Here is a 23,760-nt window from a genome sequence, read left to right as displayed (position 1 = left end):
ACTCACCCATTAAAATTTTACCCTTTTTTTTCCTGAGGCAATTGGGGTTAAGTGACTTGCCCAGGGTCACACAGCTAGGAAGCGTTATATGTCTGAGGTCATATTTGAACTCAGGTCCTCCTGACTTCAGGGCTGGTGCTCTATCCACTTTATCACCTACTGCCCCAATTTTACCCATTCTTTAGAATCCAACTCAAACACTGCCTATAATCTGAAACTTTGGAGACTGGGGAAATAATTCTTCTTCAGATTTGATAGTTTTACACTAGATTTATCATGTTATATTTTTTATTGTATTCGCAGGACCATACATTTAGAATTGGAAGGGACCATAGAGGACATCAACATCAACTTCCTCATTTTATAAATGAGAATATTGGGGTACAGAGAAGTTTGATGATTTTGTCCAGGGTTTTACAACTAGAACAGATCTAAAGCTTCTAATTATGAGCTTAGTGCCCTAGCCCCCAGGCCACATTCTCTCTGCTTCTTTATGTAGGTATCACTTTCCCCTATTAGATATTTAAGATCTCTGTGTCTTTCACAGTTCCCTGTCATTGTGTACTGCAAAAGTAAAAGCTTCATAAATTGAATCTTTGAATTAAATGGGAGCTGCTATAATAGTGGTACCCCATTTTTCCTTTAGTCTAGGATGGGTTCAAATATTTTACTGTCTCCACTATTTATTCTGAGAAGCAGAATGCATAGATGAATAGAGAGGCCTCCTCTCACAAGAAGATTTGAATTTGTCCTGCCTATGACACATACTGGCTTTGTGACAGTGGACAAATTATTTGATCTCTCAGGGACTTCACAGCAGTAAGTATGTAAGTTATCTCTCTAAATGGAGAGTTCTAAATTTAGGAAACATATTTAATTTTTAAAAGTTATATCTAAATAAATAGTAAATTGTAGCATGTCTGAAGCAGACTTTTAAGTTACTCCCAAACAAAAGCCAAGAATCCTGGAAGGATGACATTTGTCATACCTTTCAATAGTAATTATGTTTTTAATATACAGGTGTGGTTGCAGCTAAGGAATTTAAATTATTATTTTGTTCTTTGAAATACTTTATATTTGCCTTGGCTTAGAAGGGAATAGTAATCTCTTGAAATCTTTTCCTGAAAATTTACCAATTTGCTTTTATATTCTGTTCTTTAAGGATTCTATAAGTAAATCATATATTAATCTTTACAAAAGTCTTAGCAAAGAAAGTTAGGGAGCAATTTTATGGAAAGAAAATCTATGAGTACTTTTTTTTTTTTCCAGAACTGTCATGCAATATTAGAGCACACAGATTAGTTCCTTTGAAAGGCCACTTTAAGTCTGTATAAACTGTCAAGACACAATCACTTAATGTTTTTTCATAGTTCAGCATTTCAGCTTTTAAAATAGTTGTTGAAAACCCATTTGAAATTGGACTGTTTGTATGCCTAGAAGAAATAATAATATATTTTAATGTATGTATATATTTTATAGATGTTTACAAAGACATATATCTTAAATCTTTTTCCCTCAGTATTTGAAGTGGATCCCCTAATCGAGCAGAAATGCAGAGTACTTCTAATCATCTGTGGCTCCTATCTGATATCCTAGGGCAAGGAGCCACTGCAAATGTCTTTCGTGGAAGACATAAGGTTAGTGTGGGGAAAATTGTAGAATCTGAGAACTTTATAAAATATTCTTAATGTGTTTTTTTTGTTTGTTTGTTTGTTTGTTTGGGTTTTTTTTGGCAGTTTGATGGGTTTTTTTTTTAATTTCAAATGACATTAAACAATAAAAAGATATTTGAAACAATACTTGTTTTCTGAATGAAACTGGGGACCAAAATCTGCTTTGGGGGAGGGTTAATTAATGTTTAAGGTTATTGGAACATAAGAATGGATAGGTAGAGAACCTTTAGAATCAAGGTAAACATTTGGGTTTTATTTCAGGCAGTACAGAGCCTTTCATACATTGTTGAACTGTGTAGTGAAATGATGAAACTAGCATTAGAAAGATTAGCTGGCAACAGTATACAGGATAGATTGGAAGTAGAGAGAAGTAGGGAAACCAACTAGGAGAGTGCATGGATTAATCCAAAAGACTTTGAGATATGTTGATAGAATTAGGAAAGAAGATAGTGTGAATTAGATTTCAAAGGAAGAAATAATAGAACTTGGAAATATTAGATAAAAGGGATAAAAAAGAGACAAGAATTAAGGACAATTCCAGGGTTCCTAACACTGAAAAATCATAGGGAGGGAGAAGTGGAGTGGTGGTGGTAGTGGTTGTAAACTAAAGTCATTCATTTTGTAAATCAAATATATCATTTTATAATATTAAGATGATCCCTTAATTTGTCAATTATGGCTGTTTGGAATTTTGTACATAGGACTTTAAAAAAGCACAACAAAGCTGTTATAAGAACTCCTAGACCGTGTTTTTATAATCTTTTAAAACATATGGGTTTCTGAAGTCCAGCACAGTGTGAAGGCTGGAGATAAATAAAAGATGAACAAAGGAGACAGAAGTATATAAGTAAACATATGCAGAATGAACATAAAAAGAATGAATATAAATAAAGACTAGGTAGTTGGTGGGAATAATGAGTTGAAGGAATCAGAAAAATATTCATGTAAAAAGTATTGCTTAAGGGGCAGCTAGGTGGTGCAGTGGATAGAACACCAGCCTTGAATTCAGGAGGACCTGAGTTCAAATCTGGTCTCAGACACTTAAAACTTCCTAGCTGTGTGACCCTGGGCAAGTCACTTAACCCTAGCCTCAAAAAAAAAAAAAAAAGGGAAAAAGGAATCTGAAGAGAAAAGTGGTATATTCCAGGCAAGGAGGATTGTGAGTTAAAAGACACAAGGTTGAAATATTATACTATGCAATATGTGGAAAATAGAAGACCATTTTCATCTATAGTGTTATAAACTACTTTTTATTATAAATCTTGAAGAATAAGGATTTGAAGGTTGAAACTGGACATTTCTTCATAAAAGTCAGAACTAGAAGTCACTGTTGTGGTTTGTGGGTACTTCAAAGCTGAGGTGAAGACATGATAACAGCTTATTGCAGGGGTTCTCAAACTACAGCCCTCGGGCCAGATGTGGCCTGCTGAGGATGTTTATGTGGACCGTTGGGTTATGGCAAATGGGCTGAGGGGCGGAGACAGTGTGAGTTTTTGTTTTTACTATAGTCTGGCCCTCCAACAGTCTGAGGGACAGTGAACTGGCCCCCTATTTTAAAAGTTTGAGGACCACTGGCTTATAGTTTTCTAGCACAGAAAAAAGTAGTACTATGATATAAGAAGATAGAAAATTAAATTTTAGCTTTTTGTAAATTAAAGTCATTTTAGAATCTGAGTATAAACTAGTATAAACTGAGTATAAAGAAATTGATTGTTTCTGTTCTAAAACTGACTTGCATGTCAGAGGAAAGATAATGTCACAGAATTTGGCACTCAGAGAATACTCACTATGTTTTTTGTACTCAGCTAGAAATGGTATCAAGAGAGTTGAAAACATAGAATCTCAGGGACTCTTTGAAGTCATCCTAATTAGATTCATGCCAGAGTAGGAATCATCTCTACAATATCCCTATTAATGATTTTGTCCTCTGCTTCAGGGCTTCTAGTACTATAGAATTTACACCTCCCAAAGTGCATTTTTAGACAGTTCTAATCTTCCATATCTTAAGCCAAAATTTAGCTATATAACTCTTGTTTAAAATCTCTGTAAGTTCTTCCTTTTCTTCCTGTTTCTCCTTTTTGAGACCAAAAAAAGCCCAAAGCTTATGTCTGTGAACCGTCTGGCAGGTTTTCAGATGTTTTGGAATTATGTTTTTCTCTTGTAAACTTTTTTTTTTTTTTTTTAAGGAAACAGGTAGTTTATGTAGTATTTGGTTGAAAAGATTTTCCAATAAACGTAACATGGGACTTGAAGGTCTCAATTTTCATTGTATGGAAGATGAAAGAAACCTTTTCTTGTTGAGATTATACTGTATTCCTTTCAAAGCCAGTTAATGGTTCCATGTGTAGAAAATGTAGATTGCTTTCCTTTTAAGAAAATGGAATGGCTAGAGAAATATCTTTCCTTCTCTTAATTGCCAGGGAGAATGAAGTATTCCCTTAAAGAATGGAAAAAGTTCATTAAGAAAAAAACAAGGTCTGAAAAGAGAGGTCTTAACCACTGTTAGGAGGTTAGAGAGTAAAAGGATGTTGCCTGGGGAGGGGTGGGAGGGAAAAGGAAAGAAGGAACACTGACTTGGTTAAAGTTATGTAATAAGTTTGATCCATTGAGGGTAGAATTGGATGCTTTGAGGAGAAAGCAGAGAATTTATAAGTGGACTTAGAGATATCACCATGAAGAACTTCTTGTACTGACCACAGGAAACAAAGAAACATGCTATTGTCACCTGTCTGCTAAGGTTTTTTTTGTCAATTTAATGTGAAGAAAACAGGTGGTATTGTCTTTCCCAGCTTCATATCTGGGATATGATTGGATTTTCATAAGACTTGTTGAAAATGACGTCTAGTATTGACTTGACTATCATTTAATTGATAACCAGTGACAACCATTCTTGGTGATTGATGAAGGAACATGTGATTCTGCCAGAAGAAACCTGTTAAACATCTCTGGGATCATAAAGCCCTTAGGCAGTGAATCTTAAAGATCTTGAAGATATTGAAGGCAGAGGTGATATTTTCATCACTTCTATATATTGAAGGCATAGACTTTAAAAAAGACAGAATATATAGAAATAGCAGCTGTGTTAAAATAAGATTTGGATTGTGTACTGAAACTTAAAGTACGGACTAAGAATGGAGCACACCTGAGAGACATGAAAGAAAATTTAGAAATTTACAGATGTGATCAAAATGACTTTGAAATGAATTTGAAACAGAATTGAGAAATTTGTACCTGTAAACTGTCAAGGCAAATGCTGTAGAGTAATGTGATATAGAAAGAATAACAGTAGAAGAACAGGTGATTAAAAGGAAAAAGTATCTAGGAATTAGTGATGATACGTTCTAATTCTGAGTCCTAGGTCATTTTCTCTACTCAGTGATCTTTATTGATAATCATCATCTTCCTCCCATAGTTTCTCATGATCACCAAATCAGTATTCACCCTAGACTTTTTACTGAGCTCCAGTCTCAGATCACCAATTGTCTACTGGATATTTTAAACTAGAGATCTCCTAGCCACTCAGATTAAACAAGTTCAAAATAACTTCCTCTCTTGTCCTTCAAACCCATCCCTCTTATGATCTTTTTTTGGTTCTGTTGAAAATACCACCAGGTATTCAGGTTCACAACCTCAGATTTAATCTCATTTCACAACTTGACATATGGCCACTAATTTATTACAATATCCTCCTAATTAGTGTCTTCCAAGCCTCTCCCTTCTGTAGTGTAAGCTTCATATAACTGAGTGGTTTTTCTAAAGTATAGGTATGACCTTGTGATTTTGTAGTCATTAAATTCTAATATCTCTTACTTTCTTTAACATAATAACTAAAGCATAGCATTTACTGTGTGCCAAACTAAGCATTTTATAAATATTTTGTTTGATATGGCAACTCTGAAAATGAAGTGTAATTATTATCTCCATTTTTCACTTGAGAAAATTGAGGCAAACAAATTAAGTGATTTGCCCCAAGTCTCCCAGCTTCAAGGTATTACTCCAGGTCCAGTGGTCTATCCACTGAGCCACCTAGTTGTGTGTCATTTAAAGCCCTTCACATACTTTGCCAAACTCATTACTCCCCTTCATACATTCTTTGACCCCAACCAAATTGACCTTAATCACCATTCCTCACACACAGCTCTCCATCTCAGATGCCTGTGTCTTTGCATGGGCTGACCCCTGTGCTTGGGAGGCATTCCTTTTTACATCTGCATGATCATGTAAAGTAGGAGGCCCTGTTTTCAAGGATTAATGGCATGGTTAATGTACAAGCCAGACCCCGGACAATGTGGTGCATTGAAAAGGTCTGGATTTGGAGTCATATGACTTTGAATTGAATCCCAGCTCCCTTCACTGACCTTGGTCATTGGCAGTTGTCTTGATGTTGTTTTCTTCAGACTGCCCAGCTTTACCATCTCTTCTACAGCAATATTCTGAGGAGCCCTGTCACTTGCCATCCATCCTGTTACTATGCTTTAAGAATTCTAGGAACTGCTTCTCTTTTCTATTTATATTCCCTCAGATCTTAGCACATTGCTAAGCATTTAATATTTTTCTTTTTTTTTTTTAAATAGAGCTTTTGTTTTATGTCATTGATATTTCCTATTTTATCCCTCCTATAGCAAGTCATCCTTTACAACAGAGAATAAAGAGAATAAAAGGTCAGCAAAATTATCAAAAGTGTTACACCTGCAGTTAAATGCTTTTTCATTCATTCTTTAGAATCCCTAGTTTTCTTCCATCTCAGCTCAGATGAGTTCATGGAGTTTCTGTAGCTGCTAATGTCTCTCCTCTCCCCAAACTAATTTGCTTTCATTTGTACATATTTTATGTTTATTTGTAGTTATCCATATTGTATCCCCATGGAAAAACAACTTTTAATTTTGATCTTTATATTTCTAGCACTGAGGCAAGAACATAATAAGTCTATAATAAATACTTATTGATTGATTGGTCTCAGTTAATTTTTAAACCAATATTAAGAACATGAGTAAAATGAACTAGATTTCTTAACCCAAGGAAGTTATGTATAACTTGATATGGAGACTTGGTTAAATGACTTAAGGCTGTGGAAGGGTATACTTTATTCAAAAGTTAAAGATTATCTAATAGGGGGCAGTGAAGCATCTCTGGTTGTGATTATATATCAAGAAGTTATTCTGTGTGGAACACATCAGTTTGAGGGGGAAGCATAGCACAGAATGTTTGCATAAGGATTAGTGGCAGGTGAAAATATATTACAGGAGGCAGAAAGGGATGGTAAGTAACCAAAGTAAAAGAAGTGACTTGAAACTTTGATAGTGTAATGAAGATGGACTACATCTTATTTACTTGTGCTAGAGATTTCTGTCTAAGTAAAGCTGAACAGTGGAACATTCCATGGCAGAAATTCCTTCAGTAGATGGGAAAACCAACAAGAGGAATTTTGGATCTGATTTAAACCAGTGAAAAAGAAATCAGTACCAAAGTAGAATTGAAGGAAACCTTGGAAGGATGTGATCTATTGTTGCAGACCTACTAGTTCAGGCTAGTCCAGTTATTCAGTACAGGATTAGAATATAATGCAATTGGTAAAGTCAGTAGCAACAAGTCTGCAATCAAGGATAAGATGTATTTATAGAGAAAGTCAAAAGACAATTCACACTCTCAAAAAGTTTAGTCTTAGGTAGAATATGCAAGCAACATGTACAAACAAGATATGTGTGTGTGTAGGACTGGGAGAAGCTTCTTGTAGAAGGTGGAGTTGTAGCTGAGACTTGAAGTAAACTAAGTGCTGGAGATTTTAGGCCTGAGAGAAACAGCCAATAAAAAGGCTACAGTTTTTTATTAATAAAAACAAAATACTACTCCTGTTTTCACATTGATCATGGCTACTACAGTGGTGGGTCAGAAAGGCATCCTTGCAGAGCAATGAAAATTCTACTGAACTTGAACACCCACTTTGTAGTAGCTAGGTTTTTAATACCTTGCATGGCAAGTGAAGTGAACTCATTGAGAAGAAATTGAAACCAAAGATTAGTAAGGCATTAAGTAGTTAGCTTTACTTACTTAGTAAATTTATGACTAGGCTTTAATAAGTGAAAATTGGATTATTTAATGAACATGCAATGATATGATCTTAAAATAAGTTTTCTTAAACTTTTTTGTCTCATGGACTTTGACAGTCTGGTGAGAAATATACCATGAATCCCTCAGAATGATAATTTTAAATGCATAAATAAAATAGATAAAGGAAGCTAATTATATTTAAATAGTTAAGTTCACGGATATGAAATGAAGAACTTCTGATGTAGAGGGTTAGAAGCTTAAGACTAAGATATTGAGGAGCAAAATTATAAAATATTGCTTTTTGAACAGATTTGAATTTGAAATTAGAATCGTCTTGCCCAAACTATGGTGTTCATTTATGTGTTTCTTCCATAGGGATAATTTCAGTCCTACTGACAAAAGTGTTTTTGCACTGAAACTTTCTTTATCAGAAGTGCTTTTCTAGGGCTCCCCTAAACTAGTATTAATAAATTTATTATTTTAAGAGACGGGATGGCATGTATAGAGAGCTGGCCTCAGTCAGGAATAATACCCTTCAGGTCAGAGGACTGGAACGGCTATAGACATTGTGTGAACACTGTCCAAGGAATGCTGATATTTTGGGGTGTTCAGGTAGCTAAAGATCTTTCCCTCTAAAGATGAGGTACATCTATACTGGTCTCATGATCAGAATCTTTTGGACTTGGGACTAGTGGCTGACTCCAAGGCCCTGTATAAGAGGAAATCAGCTAACTTGAGATAGATTGACGTTGAATATGGGTATAAAGCAGCAAGATATTGTTCAAGGCTTTAAGTCAGATCAAGATAAATAAAAATAATATGTCCTCAAAAAATCCCTTTGATCTTTTGCTATGCTGTTTTCAAGTCCCTGTATACAGTGTACTTGGGATGCAATTACAAAGAAAAATTATTCCCATTCACCAAAAGCTTTTATTCTAGGAAGGAAATAAGTATATATGAAAATGTATATATAACAAAATGTAAAATTGATAAATGTTTACAAAGCAGTTAATTACAAAGTAATTTAAGCAGGAACAATAGCAATTGGGAATCTGGAAAAACTTAATGCAAAAGATGGTGATTAAGCTGAATGTTAAAGGAAGTTGAGACATAGTGAGACAAAGACAAGGAGTGAGTAAACCTAAGGCTTATGGGAAAGCACAAGAGTTGAGAGTCAGTGTCATGAGTGTTTTGTCCTGTGTGAGGAACAAAGAGAAGAGCAGTTTGACTGGATTTCGGAAGGCAAAAGGAAACCCTGGAATTCATTAAGTGAGAGGATAGGCCTTTTTTTAAAGGAAATTTACTTTGGCAGCAATGAGCAAGATTGGACTGTAGTGGTAAAGGACTTGAAGCATTGTCCACTTAGGAACTGTTTAACTAATGTAGATGAATGGCAGTGACATCCTAAATTAAAGTAATAGCTGTATGAGTCAATAGAAGAAGTTAAATGTGAGAGATTGCGACAATAAAAGTGATAAGATTTGGATAAAGTGAGATGTGAATGATAATTTTAAAGTTTTAAACTTGTGAGATTAGAAAGATGGAGGAGCCATCAACAGAAATAAGGAAGTTTAGAGGACAGGAGATTCTAGAGGAAATGATGACTTCTATTTGGGACATGTTAAGTAATTTTAAGATGTCTTTGCACTTACAAAGTCTAGTAAATGATTGCTATGCAATTCTCCTGCTTGGGGAGAGTCTGGGGCTCTCATGGAAGAGTCATCTACAGAGAGGTGACAACTCATAAGTGTTGGTGATGTTACCAAGATTGTGTAAAGAGAGGAGACCCAAGAACAAAATCTAAAGGAACACAGTTGAAGGACATAGTATGGATGATGAACCCAAAGAACCTGAAAAGGAAGAGTCATACAGGTAGCTGGAGAATCACGGGAGAATAATACACCCCCCCCCCCAAAAAAAAAAAACAAACCCAGATGAGGGTGTCTAGGAGAAGGTGATTATATAGCAGGTTTAACTGCAGCTGAGATCAAGACATATAAGGAATGAGAATGAACTATCAAATGTGACAGTTAGATCCTTGGTAAATTTAGAGAAAACTTTTTCAACTCAGTGATGAAATCAGAGGACAGAATAGAAAGACCACATGGAGGAGTGGAAGTGAAGTCAGGGTATAATATGGACAGGTTTTTTTAAGGAATTTGAGAAGGGTGGGGCATAGTTCAACTCACTATCAAAAATGCATAAGATTACAAAGGAAAGTAAATTGGAACCATTACTGTTTGCAGTTAAGGTTTCCCCTTGGACTTGAGAGTGAAATAAACGTTTCACTTTCTGTTTCCTTGTGATTTAGTGTTTTAAGTAAAGAGTTGGAATACTTCTCTTTTGGTATGTAAATTGCCACCTGTGCCAGGAATATATGACAGTGTTTTCTATGAAATTTAGCAGAAAATAAAAAACTTTAAATAGTTTAAACTTTAGGCGCATATATATATGTATGTATATTTTAATTTGAATAATCATTGAATAGGAAAGATTCTTAATTATTCACTGTAGTTTTTTTTAAAGTTATAGTCCTATAAAAGTAGCATAATTTGTAAATTAAAACTTTATGCAAGATGAAGATAACAATTATGTTTAGCCTGAAAAAAAAGACTTCTCATATCACTTTCTTGTGGCCCAAGTTGATTGTTAAAATCATATAGCATTCAGTTTCTGTTATTTTGTCAAAATTTTTTCTGTTTACATCATTGTAATCATTATGCTTGGTTTTCCTGATTTTTCTTATGTTAATTTTATATCCATTCATGTAAATCTTGCTGTGCTTCTCTGCATTCATCATATTCTTTATTTCTTACCATATAATAATAGTCTATTAATGTACAATTAATATACCCAATATCATTTTTTCATATAGATTGATTTTTGTGTGTAGTGTTTCAGTTGTATTAATTTTTATGTATTTAAGCACTCAAAATAATAAATGTTTCTGAAGTCATAGCATGAAGTTTCTTCTGGTAAAAAGCTATTAGTATCCCACTCTTAATTATGTAAAAGCATATGTCATATTTAAAATTAGATTTTGTTCAGTCTTATGTGTAGATTAAGAATTTCCTCAGCTATGATATGCCCTTTGTCCCAAATAATTTATAAAGTCATGAATATATGTAAAGATTTTGATTTTCTATATAAACTTTTTAATTAGACATTTTTCTCTTTAGAAAACTGGTGATTTATTTGCAGTCAAGGTATTTAATAGCATAAGTTTCCTTCGTCCTGTGGATGTTCAAATGAGAGAATTTGAAGTCTTAAAAAAATTAAACCACAAGAATATTGTCAAATTGTTTGCTATTGAAGAAGAGGTAAGTAGCTGCTATATTTTAATCAACCAGTGTCTTATGTTTATTATAGATATGGAAGTTCTAGGTATTAGTAGTAATATACTCATTGTTCTTGTTTTTTACTTTTTTTTACAGTTTTAGTACTATTTAATGTTTCTGGAGTGCTTCACAGTTTATATAGTGCTTTCATTTGTTTCCTCACAGTAATCTTCTGAGGCAGGTATTGTTAACCTCAATTGGTAGATGAAGAGCCTGAGTTTCAGAGAAAGTAAAAATGACTACTTAAGGTCACACAGCTTATAAAGGGCAGAATCCAGTCTTCTGACTAATAGCCCAAAGCTTTTTCTACTCTACCTCACAGCTAATAGGATAAATGAATAAAGGACCATTATAAAAAGGCAGTAAGAAAAAAAAACCTGTGGGGCAGCTAGGTGATGCAGTGGATAGAGCACCAGCCTTGAATTCAGGAGGATCCGAGTTCAAATCTGGTCTCAGATACTTAACACTTTCTAGCTGTGTGACCCTGGGCAAGTCCCCAGCCTCAGGAAAAAAAAGAAAAAGAAAAAAAAACTGTGTGATAGAAATTAGAATTCTAGATAAGTAGTGTATTTATGCTAGGAGAAACTATACTAGGAAAATCCACAATAGAAAAAACATACCTAAATACACATACAAATAAAATATAGAGGAATGCCAGTCAAGTATAGGAAGTTATTGAGAAGAAAAGAAAAGAGCAAAATTTGAAGATCAGACAAAAGGAATGGGACTTATTAAAAGAAAACTAACAGTAATGATGATAATTTTATAGGATTTTATAGGAAAGATTGTCTCTTAAAATATCATTAACTTTTAAAATATGTGTGTGTGTATATATATACATATATGTGTGTGTGTATATGTATGTATGTATGTATAAATCAAATACAAATTGAATATAGTCTGTTTTTAGATGCCTGAAGATTTAGAAGACATTAGAGAAGTAATAGGGAAGATAAATAGTATCAAAATCTATTTTTGGCCATTTTTCTTATTGCTTCTGTGTATACAGTGAGATATTGCAACATTTTTTATTCATTCAAAGATTCTTCAAGAATAGAGAATATGTTTGATAATGTACTAAAATGATTTTTGTAAGTAACAAGGTAGAAAAAACTCTCCCTCCCTCAAAGAGAAATATCTCACAAGGAAATGTGGGCAAAACCAAAGTGGAGTGACACTCAACTGCTGAGCTGCTCTGTTGGAATTGCTTTATTTTGCATTTAGTTTAGCAGTAAATCCAACATTGAGTGATCTGCCAGTCTGAATCCCCTTCAGAACTTCTTTCTGCTCTTTTCCGTATGTTTTTGGATTTCATGTTTGAGTTATACTCTTTTCTTGTCCTTTCTTCTTGGGGGATATATCATTATCCTTAATATATTCCCCTCTTCTCTAACCTTAGATAAAAGTTCTCCTTGTAACAAGCATAGGTGAAGAAAAATCTGTCATTGTCTGTCTCACACTGTATTTCTAGTCTTTTACTTTTTGTGCAAGAAGTGGAAAGCATACTTCATTAAATGCCTTCTAGAATGAAAATTGGTCATTGTTTTGATCACAGTTGTTCCCTTTTTCACTTTTTTTTTCTTTTACAGTATTATGGTCAATGTATGGATTTTTTTTTGATTCTGTTCAATTCATACTAGCCAGTATTCTCTGAATCTTTATCTTTTTTGCGGTAATATTCCACTCTTCAGTTGCCTGAGAAGCAATCTGAAGTATTCCTTTGGATCCTAGTTCTTTTCCTTTCTCTTCCTTTTTGCTCTTTTAATCCCCCTTGAAGATTAGGAATTTTGTTTTGTTTATAACCATTCCCTCTCTCCAGCCATTTAACTCCTCTGTATTCCTTGTTTTCTTGAGTTTGATGGCATTTCTTCAAGTTGTGTGTCTCATCAATCTTCCTTTATCCCTTTTAGGTAATAGTGAAATTCATCTGATACCTACCATCCCATTTCTTTTTTCTTACAGTCCTCAGTTATTAGGAATCATTCCATTAATTTTCCTCCTTTCTACACTCTTACCCTTCCTTCTCTTTTTTGGGACTTTGTTTAGGGAATTTGTTTTTCCCAATATCTTTGAAGACATTAAAGTTCTGAAAGGACATTTGTTTCTTTTTCTTTTTTTTTTTTTTTTTTATTGAAATGTTGGCCTTATATCGTCATATAACTCTGGGCTTTGTGTTATAATATAATTTCCTTTGCTCTTTATTTGTTGTGAATTCTCCTTTTTCATTTTTGATGTTGCAATTTGTTTTTTTCTTTTTAAATCAAAGTTATATATTTTAGTTATATATTTTATTAGTTTTCCTAAAAAAATTTTTTTTTGTTTTCTGCTCTCTTAACCTCTGAATTTTTATTCTTCAAATATTTAAATTTTCCCATAAATACAGCCCTGACTGTATCTCAGTAGTTTTGGCATGTTGTCTCATCTTTGACAGTTATCTATTGTTTCTATTTATTTGTGAGTCTGTTCTCCAAATGCTTTTTCTTTAGTTATACTTTTTACTGCACTATGCTCAGTAAAGATTGTATTTAATATTTCTGCTTTATTTGTTTATGACAGTTCAACAGAACTGGCCATGGCTTTAAGAAAAAAGCTGTGAGGCTCAAGACTCATTTACTGTGATTTGATTCTCCCTCTTAGAGAGTGCAGACTTCCAAGTTATTTACCAGAGCTTACACTATCTCTGGGGGTGGGCTCTTACCCACTTCTTTTGATTGCTGCTTCATGTAAATACTGTGCTTGTACTTTGTTTCATATATGTTTTTATATGCACAGGATGGAAGAACTTGGTTTATTTATTATTGTTGTCTCAGAAGGAAGAAGGGAGAAAGAAAGAGGGGAGAAAATGGGGATCTATCGATCCCTCTTTGGGCTTTCATCTTTTCAACTTAACCAGAATTCAAGGCAGTGCCTTTAGATAAAATTAAAAGTTTTATAAATGTGAGCACTTCTTTTGAAGTACACAATCTTAGTGCCATATAAATAGCTTGACAGAAGAAACAAATGTATAGTACAGAGCAGTGGTTTTACTTATTCTCTGTAAATGAATAAAACTTTATGTAAGTAAGAACAATATTAAGTACAAGTACGGTTTTTATAATTATTTTCAGAGACAGATTAATTTCTATTCACAAACTTTTACTTGCCCTAAGTACACTGCATGCATTTATATAACTGCTGACAGCACCTTAGGAGCACTGGATTTGGAGTTGAAGGCCAGGATTCAAATCTACCACTTGATAGTCATGTGACCTTACGCAGATCATTGTAACTTTGGACATCAGTTACCCATCTGTAAAATGAGAACACTAGGCTATATGATCTTTAAGATAGCTTTAAGTTGAAAATCTCTGATACTGTGGCATAGAAACTAAGTATTTTATGGATATATTCTCTACTATGTCCTTTTATAAAGGAGCCATGAAAAGTTTTCAGAGTGTTAAAAAGATGAGAAAAAAATTATTTTTTAAATATTTATCTTCACTGTAACCACACTGGGCAGGCTAGACTTTTGGCTAAACAGATGAGGGCTCTTCACATAGATGTTCCACTCAGTCAGTTTAAGGATATGATTCCATCCTTAGGGCAGGTATATTTGTCAGTAGGAGTGTTTCAACTTGAGTGTTTTCTGTTAAAAATTGTTTTCTTTGCACTAATGAATCTTTTTAGGTACTATTTATTAAAAATTGTACTTTGGGAAAACTACTTATGAAATTTTAAAAGGGATGATGATTATCCTTAAATTTGCCCTTGTTTTTAGCAATTCACTTTCCTGACTCAAGACAATTTTAGAAGATCTTAAATATAACTAAGTGCCAAATTTTCTATAGGAAAGTCTTACAAATCATTGCAGTAAGTCTTGGGAATGAGAATGAAGTTACTGTGTCTCAAACTGGTTATTTGTTTCTTTTTCTCAGACAACCACAAGACATAAAGTACTTGTTATGGAATTTTGCCCATGTGGTAGTTTATATACTGTTTTAGAAGAACCATCAAATGCCTATGGACTACCAGAATCAGAGTTTTTAATTGTATTAAGAGATGTGGGTATGTTGAATTCATTTTTAAAACTGAATCTTAATTCCTTTTCAGATCTCTTTCATTCAGAGCATTAGGTCATATTAGAGTAGTTCTGGGCACAGGATTACTTTTTATTCCTGATCCTAATCAGCTCCTAGCACCTTCCTTCCCTAAATACCTTGTATTTTAACATTGTGTGTGCCATGAACACATACATGCATATGCACTGTCTTTTCTGATCTAATGAAAGCTCCTTCAGAGGAGCTTTTTGATATTTGTATCCCCAGCAAAATACCTGAGATACATAGGTGCTTAATAAATGATTTTTGATCAATTGTAGGGTATATATATTTCCAGTAGTGAACTAGTTGTCCTTTCTACATTTTTCTCCAATTCTACAATTTTCTCCAATACAATTTTGATGTATCCAAGGTCAGCATAAGAAATTAAATGGAAACTTTTAGAGAGTTTTGTGTGGAAGCTACAGATGATATGTGAAGGCCAGTTCCAACACAGAAGAAGTTTGAACACTCATAAATGCATGAAAATTATGTATTGTATATTGACTCAAATTTTACAATAAGATATTAAAAACAAAAGAAAAAATTCATACTACTTCTCTATATCAAGGAAGGGCCAAAAAAAAATTTACAGTGATTTTTCATAGTACCTAATCCCCATGGAAGGAATAACTAGTTTTTGTATTCTATTCTGTTAACAGTCATTAATTTATAGGGAGCTTTTGAATATATAAGAGAGATGTAACACTGCGTTTAGAAATTGTAACCCCAGGAAGGAATCTTCCAGTTTTTAGATTTAAGCGAATTTTTTATCATGTAGTTCCCTAAAATCATGGTAGACTATTAAAGCATTCTTTATTCTGCTCTGTTATATTTTTCCTCCCATATTTAAGATGTTTGATTCACACCCCCAGTAAATTGGTCCAGATTATTAACTTTTACTAAACTATAAGATATTAAAAAAAAAAGAACTCATTGTCCTTGTCATGACTTGAAATACTGGGAAAACTTTGGTTTTAATGAATTTTGATTTTGAATGATCATAAATACACATACATATATATGCATGTGCATGTTTGTATGAATGTATATATATATATATATATATATATATATATATATAAGTTAAAAATCATACACACACATACATATGTATATATATACACACACACATAGAAAAAATAAATATACTCACACAAAAAATATACAGAACCTTCTTTGTTTTGTTTTATATTTGATGCTGAAGTGGGTGGAATGAATCACCTCCGAGAAAATGGAATAGTGCACCGTGATATCAAGCCAGGCAACATCATGCGTGTTATAGGGGAAGATGGACAATCTGTTTACAAATTGACAGATTTTGGTGCTGCTAGAGTATTAGAAGATGACGAGCAGTTTGTTTCTTTGTATGGCACAGAAGAGTATTTGGTAAGCTTTTATTTACAATTGTTGTCTAAAGAAATTGATCTAAAACATAATTCATCAACTGGGAGAATGAACCCACAGTGGAATGGATAATTAATTCAGGATTCATTATCGTGAATGGTTCAGGATAATGAACCTAAAAGAAGGTTCATTATCCAAACATTGTCTTTCATGATTAGAGTAAATGTAGAAAGATCTTATCTCTTATAACTGCATGATCATTTGAAAGATGAAATTTTAAATTTAGTTTTGTTAAGGGTTCCATGGTTCTTAGCCCTATTGATGCCCTTGTTAGCTATGTAGACCAAAGTTTTGATTTGGAAATAACACAATAAGTAAGCAAAGCAACACTGAAAAGACTTTGGGGAATACTTAATAGTTTTCCAGTTGAAAAACTCCAGATTTTTTCTTTATTAAGTTAGAAATTATACAACTTTTCTTGATCTCTACCTGGTTTCACTGAAGTGAGTGTTTCCGGCATTGCCTCAGATTATAACCCTGGCCATAATTTGGTTGAGAACTTTTCCAAATTACTTTGCTTAACCTAATGGTATTGAACTTCTCCAAACTTAGCTGGTCATTGGTTCATGGAGAAAGATAGATTTAGGGCTGGAAGACACCTCACTGGTTATCTAGTCCTCCTTGTTTTGCAGTTGAAGAAACTAAGGTCAGAGACATTTAAGTAGTTGCCCAGTTACATAAGTAGTAAATGATAAGCTGAATTTAAACTCATGTGATGACATCCTGGAACATCTGCTTGAAAACTTGCCCAATCTCTAAAACCTAGTCAAGTTATATTCTTCATTCAGCATCATTTACATGCCATAATGAGGAGATTATAGAGGAAAACATGTCAGATTATAAAAAATGAGAGTAAATAGATTTAATAAGTAATTTTAAGAAATTGGTAGATCATTCATTTCCCATGTGCCTCCAAAAATTGTTATTTTTTAATTGTTCACTTTGCTGCATTTAATAATTATATCTTGAATATAAGAGGGCAAATTTCTTTTATGTACATTTTATCATTTATTATTATTATTATTTAAATAGCCCTTTTTCCAATTTGTTTATCCTGTATTACATAACATGGTGTGTCTGATCAGGTTTAACTTCATCTCAAAAAACATTCCTTCTTGCATTTAAGATAATGTACAAACACTCAGACTTGTTTGTAAGTGCTTATAAGAGCTCTTATCTAATTTTGTAGTTTTATTTTCTATTTATTTATTTTGTTTTTATTGAGGCAGTTGGGATTAAGTGACTTGCCCATGGTCACCTAGCTAGGAAGTGTGAAGTGTCTGAGGTTAGATTTGAACTCAAGTCCTCCTGACTTCAGGGCTGGTGCTCTCTCCACTGCGCCACCTAACTGCCCCTGCGTTTTATTTTAAAAATTCACTTTCACATCCAAATTTCAGCAAAATTAGATGACTAGTTATTCTCCAATCTCATTATTCCATCTTCTTTATTCATGTTTTCAATCAAGCCAGCCCCCGTGTCTGAAACATACTAGTCTTTTATCATCTAAGTATATATTTCAGGTGAGGTGTCACTTTCATGAAGCCATCCTAAATGTACCATTCTTAGTATTCTCTCCCTTTTTGAGTTACCTTAGGATTACTTGCCTGTGTGCATGATGCATTCTCAAATGAATTATAAATTATTTGAAATCAGGGATGTGTGTGTGTGTGTGTGTTTTCTCAGTGCCTTAAATATGCTAAGTATTAATAAATGTTTTTCAAATTGAATGTTCTAATTGCTTCTAATATGTTTAGTAATATTAATAGTATATAGTATGAACTGGTTGTATACCTATAGTGTATTTTATATATGTGTGTGTTGTATACATTACATATCTATGCAGGTGATATCTGTGTGTGTATAAAATTTGAATATCTGTAAATTGTGGGTATATTTGATAATACTTTATATGTGTACACAGAAAATTTTTGTCTATGAGATACGTTACCATATATCACATCTGTATTTTCACATTTTTCTTTCAGCATCCTGATATGTATGAACGAGCAGTGCTAAGGAAAGATCATCAGAAGAAATATGGTGCAACAGTTGATCTTTGGAGCATTGGAGTAACATTTTACCATGCAGCAACAGGGTCATTACCCTTTCGCCCTTTTGAAGGACCTAGACGAAACAAAGAAGTCATGTAGGTAGTTCTTTCATGTAGAATTCTAAAAAATAAGTTATTCAACTTTGATTTTCAAGCCATTTTTAAAATCAAGGATTATCTTACCTAAATATATATTACACACATATATACATACATGTGTATGTATGTGTAAATGCATATAATCTAATATATGTGATATACATAATTTTTGTGTGTAAATTCTACAGTATGAGGAAATTATATAAATGTCATATTATTTGTTTGCTTATTTGCTTTCATTTTTAATAGCTTTTTATTTTACCAAATGTATGCAAATGTTTTTCAACATTCAACATTTCATTTTTCTTCCTCCCTTCTCCCCATCCCCTCCCATAGAGGAGATTTAACCTAATATAGGTTAAACATGCAGTTCTTTTAAATCTATTCTGTATTTGTCATGCTGCCTAAGAAAAATCAGATCAAAAGGTGAAAGAAAAAAAACAAACAAACAACAAAAATAAGATGAAAATGCTATGCTTTGACCCACATTCAATTGCTATAGTTCTCTGTCTGGATGTGGATAGCTTTTCATCACAAGTCTATTGAAATTATCTTGAAGCACATAATTGTTGGAAAAAGTCAAGTCCATCACAGTTGATCATCATATAATCTTATTGTAAACATCATATTTCAGAACCTTTAAGTATATTAAATTTCTCTATATATAAATTTTAAAGGACAAATGGTATCTTTTTTAATCCTTTTTTCCTAATAAATTTTATTTATTTTTAATATAAATTATTTTATGAATTGTATTGAGAGAAAAAGCAAAGCGAAAAGGAAAAACTATTGGGAGAGATAAAAAACCACAAAAGTGAACATACCATGTGTTGATTTACATTCAGTCTCCTTAGTTCTTTTTCTGCATGCAAATGGCATTTTCTGTCCAAAGTCTGTTGGGATTGCTTTGGATCACTGAACCACTGAGAATAACCAAGTCTTTCATAGTTGATCATTGTACATTCTTGATGTTATTGTATACAATGTATTCTTGATTCTGCTTGTTTTGCTAAGCATCAGTTCATGTCTTTCCAGGCCTTTCTAAAATCAGCTTGTTCATCATTTTTTATAAAACAATAACATTCCATTATTTTCATATACCACAACTTGTTCAGCCATTCCTCAATTGATGAGTGTCTACTTGTTTTCCTTTTTTTCTATCACAGAAAGAACTGCTATAAACATTTTTTTAAAATGGGGGTCCCTCCTTTAAGATTTCCTTGGGATAAAGACTTAGCAATCATACTAGCAGGTGGTATTTCACTGGAATTGTTTTCCTACCATTTTAACTATTTAACTTAAGTCCTTTGTACCATCATTAACTATATGGTTTTCATGAATTTCATGTAATTTTAATGCTAATTGCGACTCTTACAGTTTTTATTTTATTTGGAGGGGATTTTGGGGGAAGTGAGGTTGACTAACAAAAGGTTGTTTTATCCAGTACTAAAAAAATTATTGTAGGTGCTTTGCCATGATAGAACATATAACCATTTGGACAAAAATGTTATGTCAGGAACTGATTTGTTTTGTATTTCCCAGAAGGATATCTTGACAGATGTAATACTAAACATTTGGTTCTTATACTAAAGAGGCTTTTTTAGACTACTTGCAATTTACCAGTAAAGTGTAACCTTATATAGTACTGTTGTTTATATAGTTAAAATATCATCTTTTAAAAAGAAGTTTAAATTATGAAATGCTTCAAATCATTGATAATTAGAGAAATACAGATTTAAATAACCCAGAGGTAAAGAGAAATGTTAGAGAAACTTCAGAAAAGCAAGCACTTTATTGCCGTCTTGATGGAGTTGTGAATTGGTCAGCCATTTTGGAAAGCAATTTGGGGTTATATCCAGAAAGTTAGCAAACTCTGTTTATAGTCTTTCACCCAGCAATATTACCAAAGAGATTTAAAAAAAAAAAAAAGTCTTTAAAGTAGATCTTTTTGTGGTGGCAGGAAGCTAAGGAAGAATCCATCATCTGGGAATGGGTGAGGAAATTGTGGTTTAATTGTAATGAGATGCGATTGTGGTATGAGAAACATTAAGGAATGATTCAAGAGAAACCTGGAGGACTTGGACACAGAATGAAATAAGCAGAAACAGGAGAGCAGTGTACTTTGTTAATAGCAATATTGTGAAAACAAAATTTTGTACGAACTAACAGTTCTGATCAACATGGTGATGAATCCAGGTTCTGGAGAAAATAGGATGAAACATGCTTCCTGCTTTCTGAGTGCCTGACAGTGAATAACAGGCAGAATAAGAGAGAGACATGGCCATGAAAGGAAGCTGTTTAGCTTTGACTGTGCATGTTTGTTACAAGGGCTTTTTTTTCCACAGTGGGAAGAGAAAATGGTTGCTTATAAATTAAACAACAGAAAGAGAACATTTAATTTTTAAAAAATAGCTTACTTAGCATAAGCCACATAGTGAATGGGAATAAAAGAATTGTGTTTCCGGATGTTTGAATTCTATCCCTGATACATAATGGCTCTTCAACCATTTAAGTTCTGAAGGCAGTGTTGTAGAAAAGGTGCCAACCTGCCTTGATAAGAGGAAGCTTCTTTTCTTAGGATATCTCCCTGCACCAAAGAAATCACAAGTCTAGTTCTTGTCCCTAACCTCTTTGTATTTTCCACAGAATTATTATTTTAATTTCTCATTATGGCCAGATCGTTATCCTGGTTTTAAAGACTTTTTATACAAGTGGAAAACAAGCACTGACAGCTTTTTTCAATTTTGAAAATGTTTAAGTCTGGATGTGATGACAGACTATGCCTACTATCTACGTACAAGCTTAACTAAGTTCAGGGTATTTCTTTGCCCGAAAGCTGGAGACTTAGTGAAGATGTTTTGCTAATGAGTATCCATGAAACATGAAAATATAAGGGGACCTTCAGTCTTTCACAACCCTCTTCTGCTTCCACAATATTTGGAGCACAGAGTACTAAGAAATACAGAAATCTTAGTCTATCTACGTTAATAGAATGATCATTGGCACTCAGCATATCATCTGTATTCAATGAATAGCCTAGGTGAGTCACACTCTGAGCTGATCATCTTAGTATTGATGCTCAAAAGTGAACCAAGAAATTATAACAGCATGTAAAAGGTCAGCCCATAGGTTCACTTCAAAGAGGTGGATCAACAAGTTGATCATTATTTTTATTTAGAATTAAAGACAAATAATATTTAATGAATTTGATCATCTGCCCTTTAAGTGCTCACTATTAGTAAATAAACAAAAAACTCTAAATATAATTGCAGTGCATGAAACAATCTGGCAGCTAGGTGACACAGTGGATGGAGCACCAAATTTGAAATCAGGAAGACTTGAGTTCAAGCCTGTCCTCATACTTACCAGCTGTGTGATGCTGTGCAAGTCAGTTAACTCTATTTTCCTCAGTCTTCTTGGAGAAGGAAATGGCAATCACAAGAAAAACTCCAAAAATCACAAAATCACAAATCACAAGAAAACTCCAAATGGGTTCATTAAAAAAAAGCATGACTAAACAACAACATGAATTGATATTTACTGCAAAAGATGAAAAAATAAATTCTGTGAATATGGCAAGATTCTCCCAAAGTAATTCATTATGCCATAAAATTTTCAAAAACTCATAAATTACTGAGAAAGCTTATGCCTATCTTGAATACTTCAAGAAGAAAGTTGGAAGACATTAAATGTGGTAAACACCAACATGTAGAGTAGAAAGTACACTTATTTAACTTTTATTTAGAAGATCTTGGTTCATACCTGCCTCTGCAGCTTTTGATCAAATAATTTAATTTCTCTCGTCCTCTAGAGGGAGCCTCTAAGTTCTCTTCGAGGACTAAATCTAAAATTATCTGAATATCGCAGTGAGTGAAATTGGTGTTAATGGACAGTAAAGCACTATTTGTCACACATCATGGAGGTTAAAATGAAAACTAAATTAAAAAACAATATTAAAGATAGAAAAAAATTGTATGTGTCTCCAAGGAGACAGCATGGCCCAGGAAAAGAGCATGGGACCACCTGCTAGAGACTTCTCTCTCTCTCTCTCTAAATGTCCTAGTGGAGTTAAGATTTTCTTGGATAACATTATTGGAAGTATTCTGTGCACTTAAATTATAGTTAATGTATTTTGATCCCTTTGTGATTTTGTGCATATTACAAAAGTTCCAGGAAATTATTTGAGGTACATATATTTAAAAAAAAAAATTTACAAAACTGATTAATAATTATGACTTGAACTATTTTGCTCTTTCAAAGGTATAAAATAATTACTGGAAAACCTTCTGGTGCAATATCAGGAGTACAAAAAGCAGAAAATGGGCCAATTGATTGGAGTGCAGATATGCCTGTTTCTTGTAGTCTTTCTAGGTAAGTATGTTATCTTTACCATATCTCTTAGTATCATGACCACAGTTAGTTAACATAATTTTTCCAGCTCTCTTAACACTAGAAATATTCTCTAATGAACTGCATTTTCTTTCTTTTTAAAAAATTATTTATTTATTTTTATTATTATAATTTTTTATTGACAGAACATATTCCTGGGCAATTTTTTACAACATTATCACTTGCTCTTACTTCTGTTCCGACTTTTCCCTTCTCTCTCTCTACCCCCTCCCCTAGATGGCAAACAGTCTTATACATGTTAGTTATGTTATAGTATATCCTAGATACAATATATGTGTGCAGAACCGAACAGTTCTCATTGAACTATATTTTCTATTCAGAGATATTGCTACTGATCCACCATTCATAGGGTATTTGCTTTGAATTGTTCTTTTTTTTTCTCTTTGTAAAAGATTTACAATGATTGTTCATTGAGAATATCAGACCTTTTTAAAAAAAGAAAGAGGTAGGGGGGCCTAGAAACGGGAAATATTGATCTGGGATTGGCACAGAAGAGACACCTCTGCACCTGCTACCTGGTGAGACCTTTAATTTGGAACAGGATTCTCTGATTATGTTCAAGAGTTCTTGGTTAGAAGTCCCTGAGCCCAACTTTATTCTTTCCAACAAAGGCAGCCCAGGTTGAGAGAAGAAGCCATGGCTGTGGAATCAGGGAGCCT

At 33.4% G+C, this 23,760-nt stretch overlaps 1 protein-coding gene across 5 annotated transcripts in view; it reads left to right on the top strand.

Annotated features, from left to right (window-relative positions):
- Window positions 1–23,760, top strand: part of TBK1 (TANK binding kinase 1) — a 45,983-nt gene that overhangs the window by 1,821 nt on the left and 20,402 nt on the right. Inside the window, exons 3-9 of one of the 5 annotated variants that reach the window (XM_074269744.1) lie at window positions 697–827; window positions 1,520–1,637; window positions 10,901–11,041; window positions 14,974–15,103; window positions 16,343–16,524; window positions 18,528–18,688; window positions 22,952–23,062. In XM_074269744.1, the coding sequence (XP_074125845.1) occupies window positions 1,551–1,637; window positions 10,901–11,041; window positions 14,974–15,103; window positions 16,343–16,524; window positions 18,528–18,688; window positions 22,952–23,062 (812 nt within the window). In that variant the 5' untranslated portion in view covers window positions 697–827; window positions 1,520–1,550. Of the gene's footprint in view, window positions 1–646; window positions 828–1,519; window positions 1,638–10,900; window positions 11,042–14,973; window positions 15,104–16,342; window positions 16,525–18,527; window positions 18,689–22,951; window positions 23,063–23,760 lie in introns of those variants that run through there. The other 4 variants (XM_074269743.1, XM_074269745.1, XM_074269742.1 and 1 more) reach the window with 4 other exon arrangements.

The sequence above is a fragment of the Sminthopsis crassicaudata genome, chromosome 5 (assembly GCF_048593235.1).
Source record: "Sminthopsis crassicaudata isolate SCR6 chromosome 5, ASM4859323v1, whole genome shotgun sequence".
NCBI lineage: Eukaryota > Metazoa > Chordata > Mammalia > Dasyuromorphia > Dasyuridae > Sminthopsis > Sminthopsis crassicaudata.
This window is presented reverse-complemented; position numbering and strand designations above follow the sequence as displayed.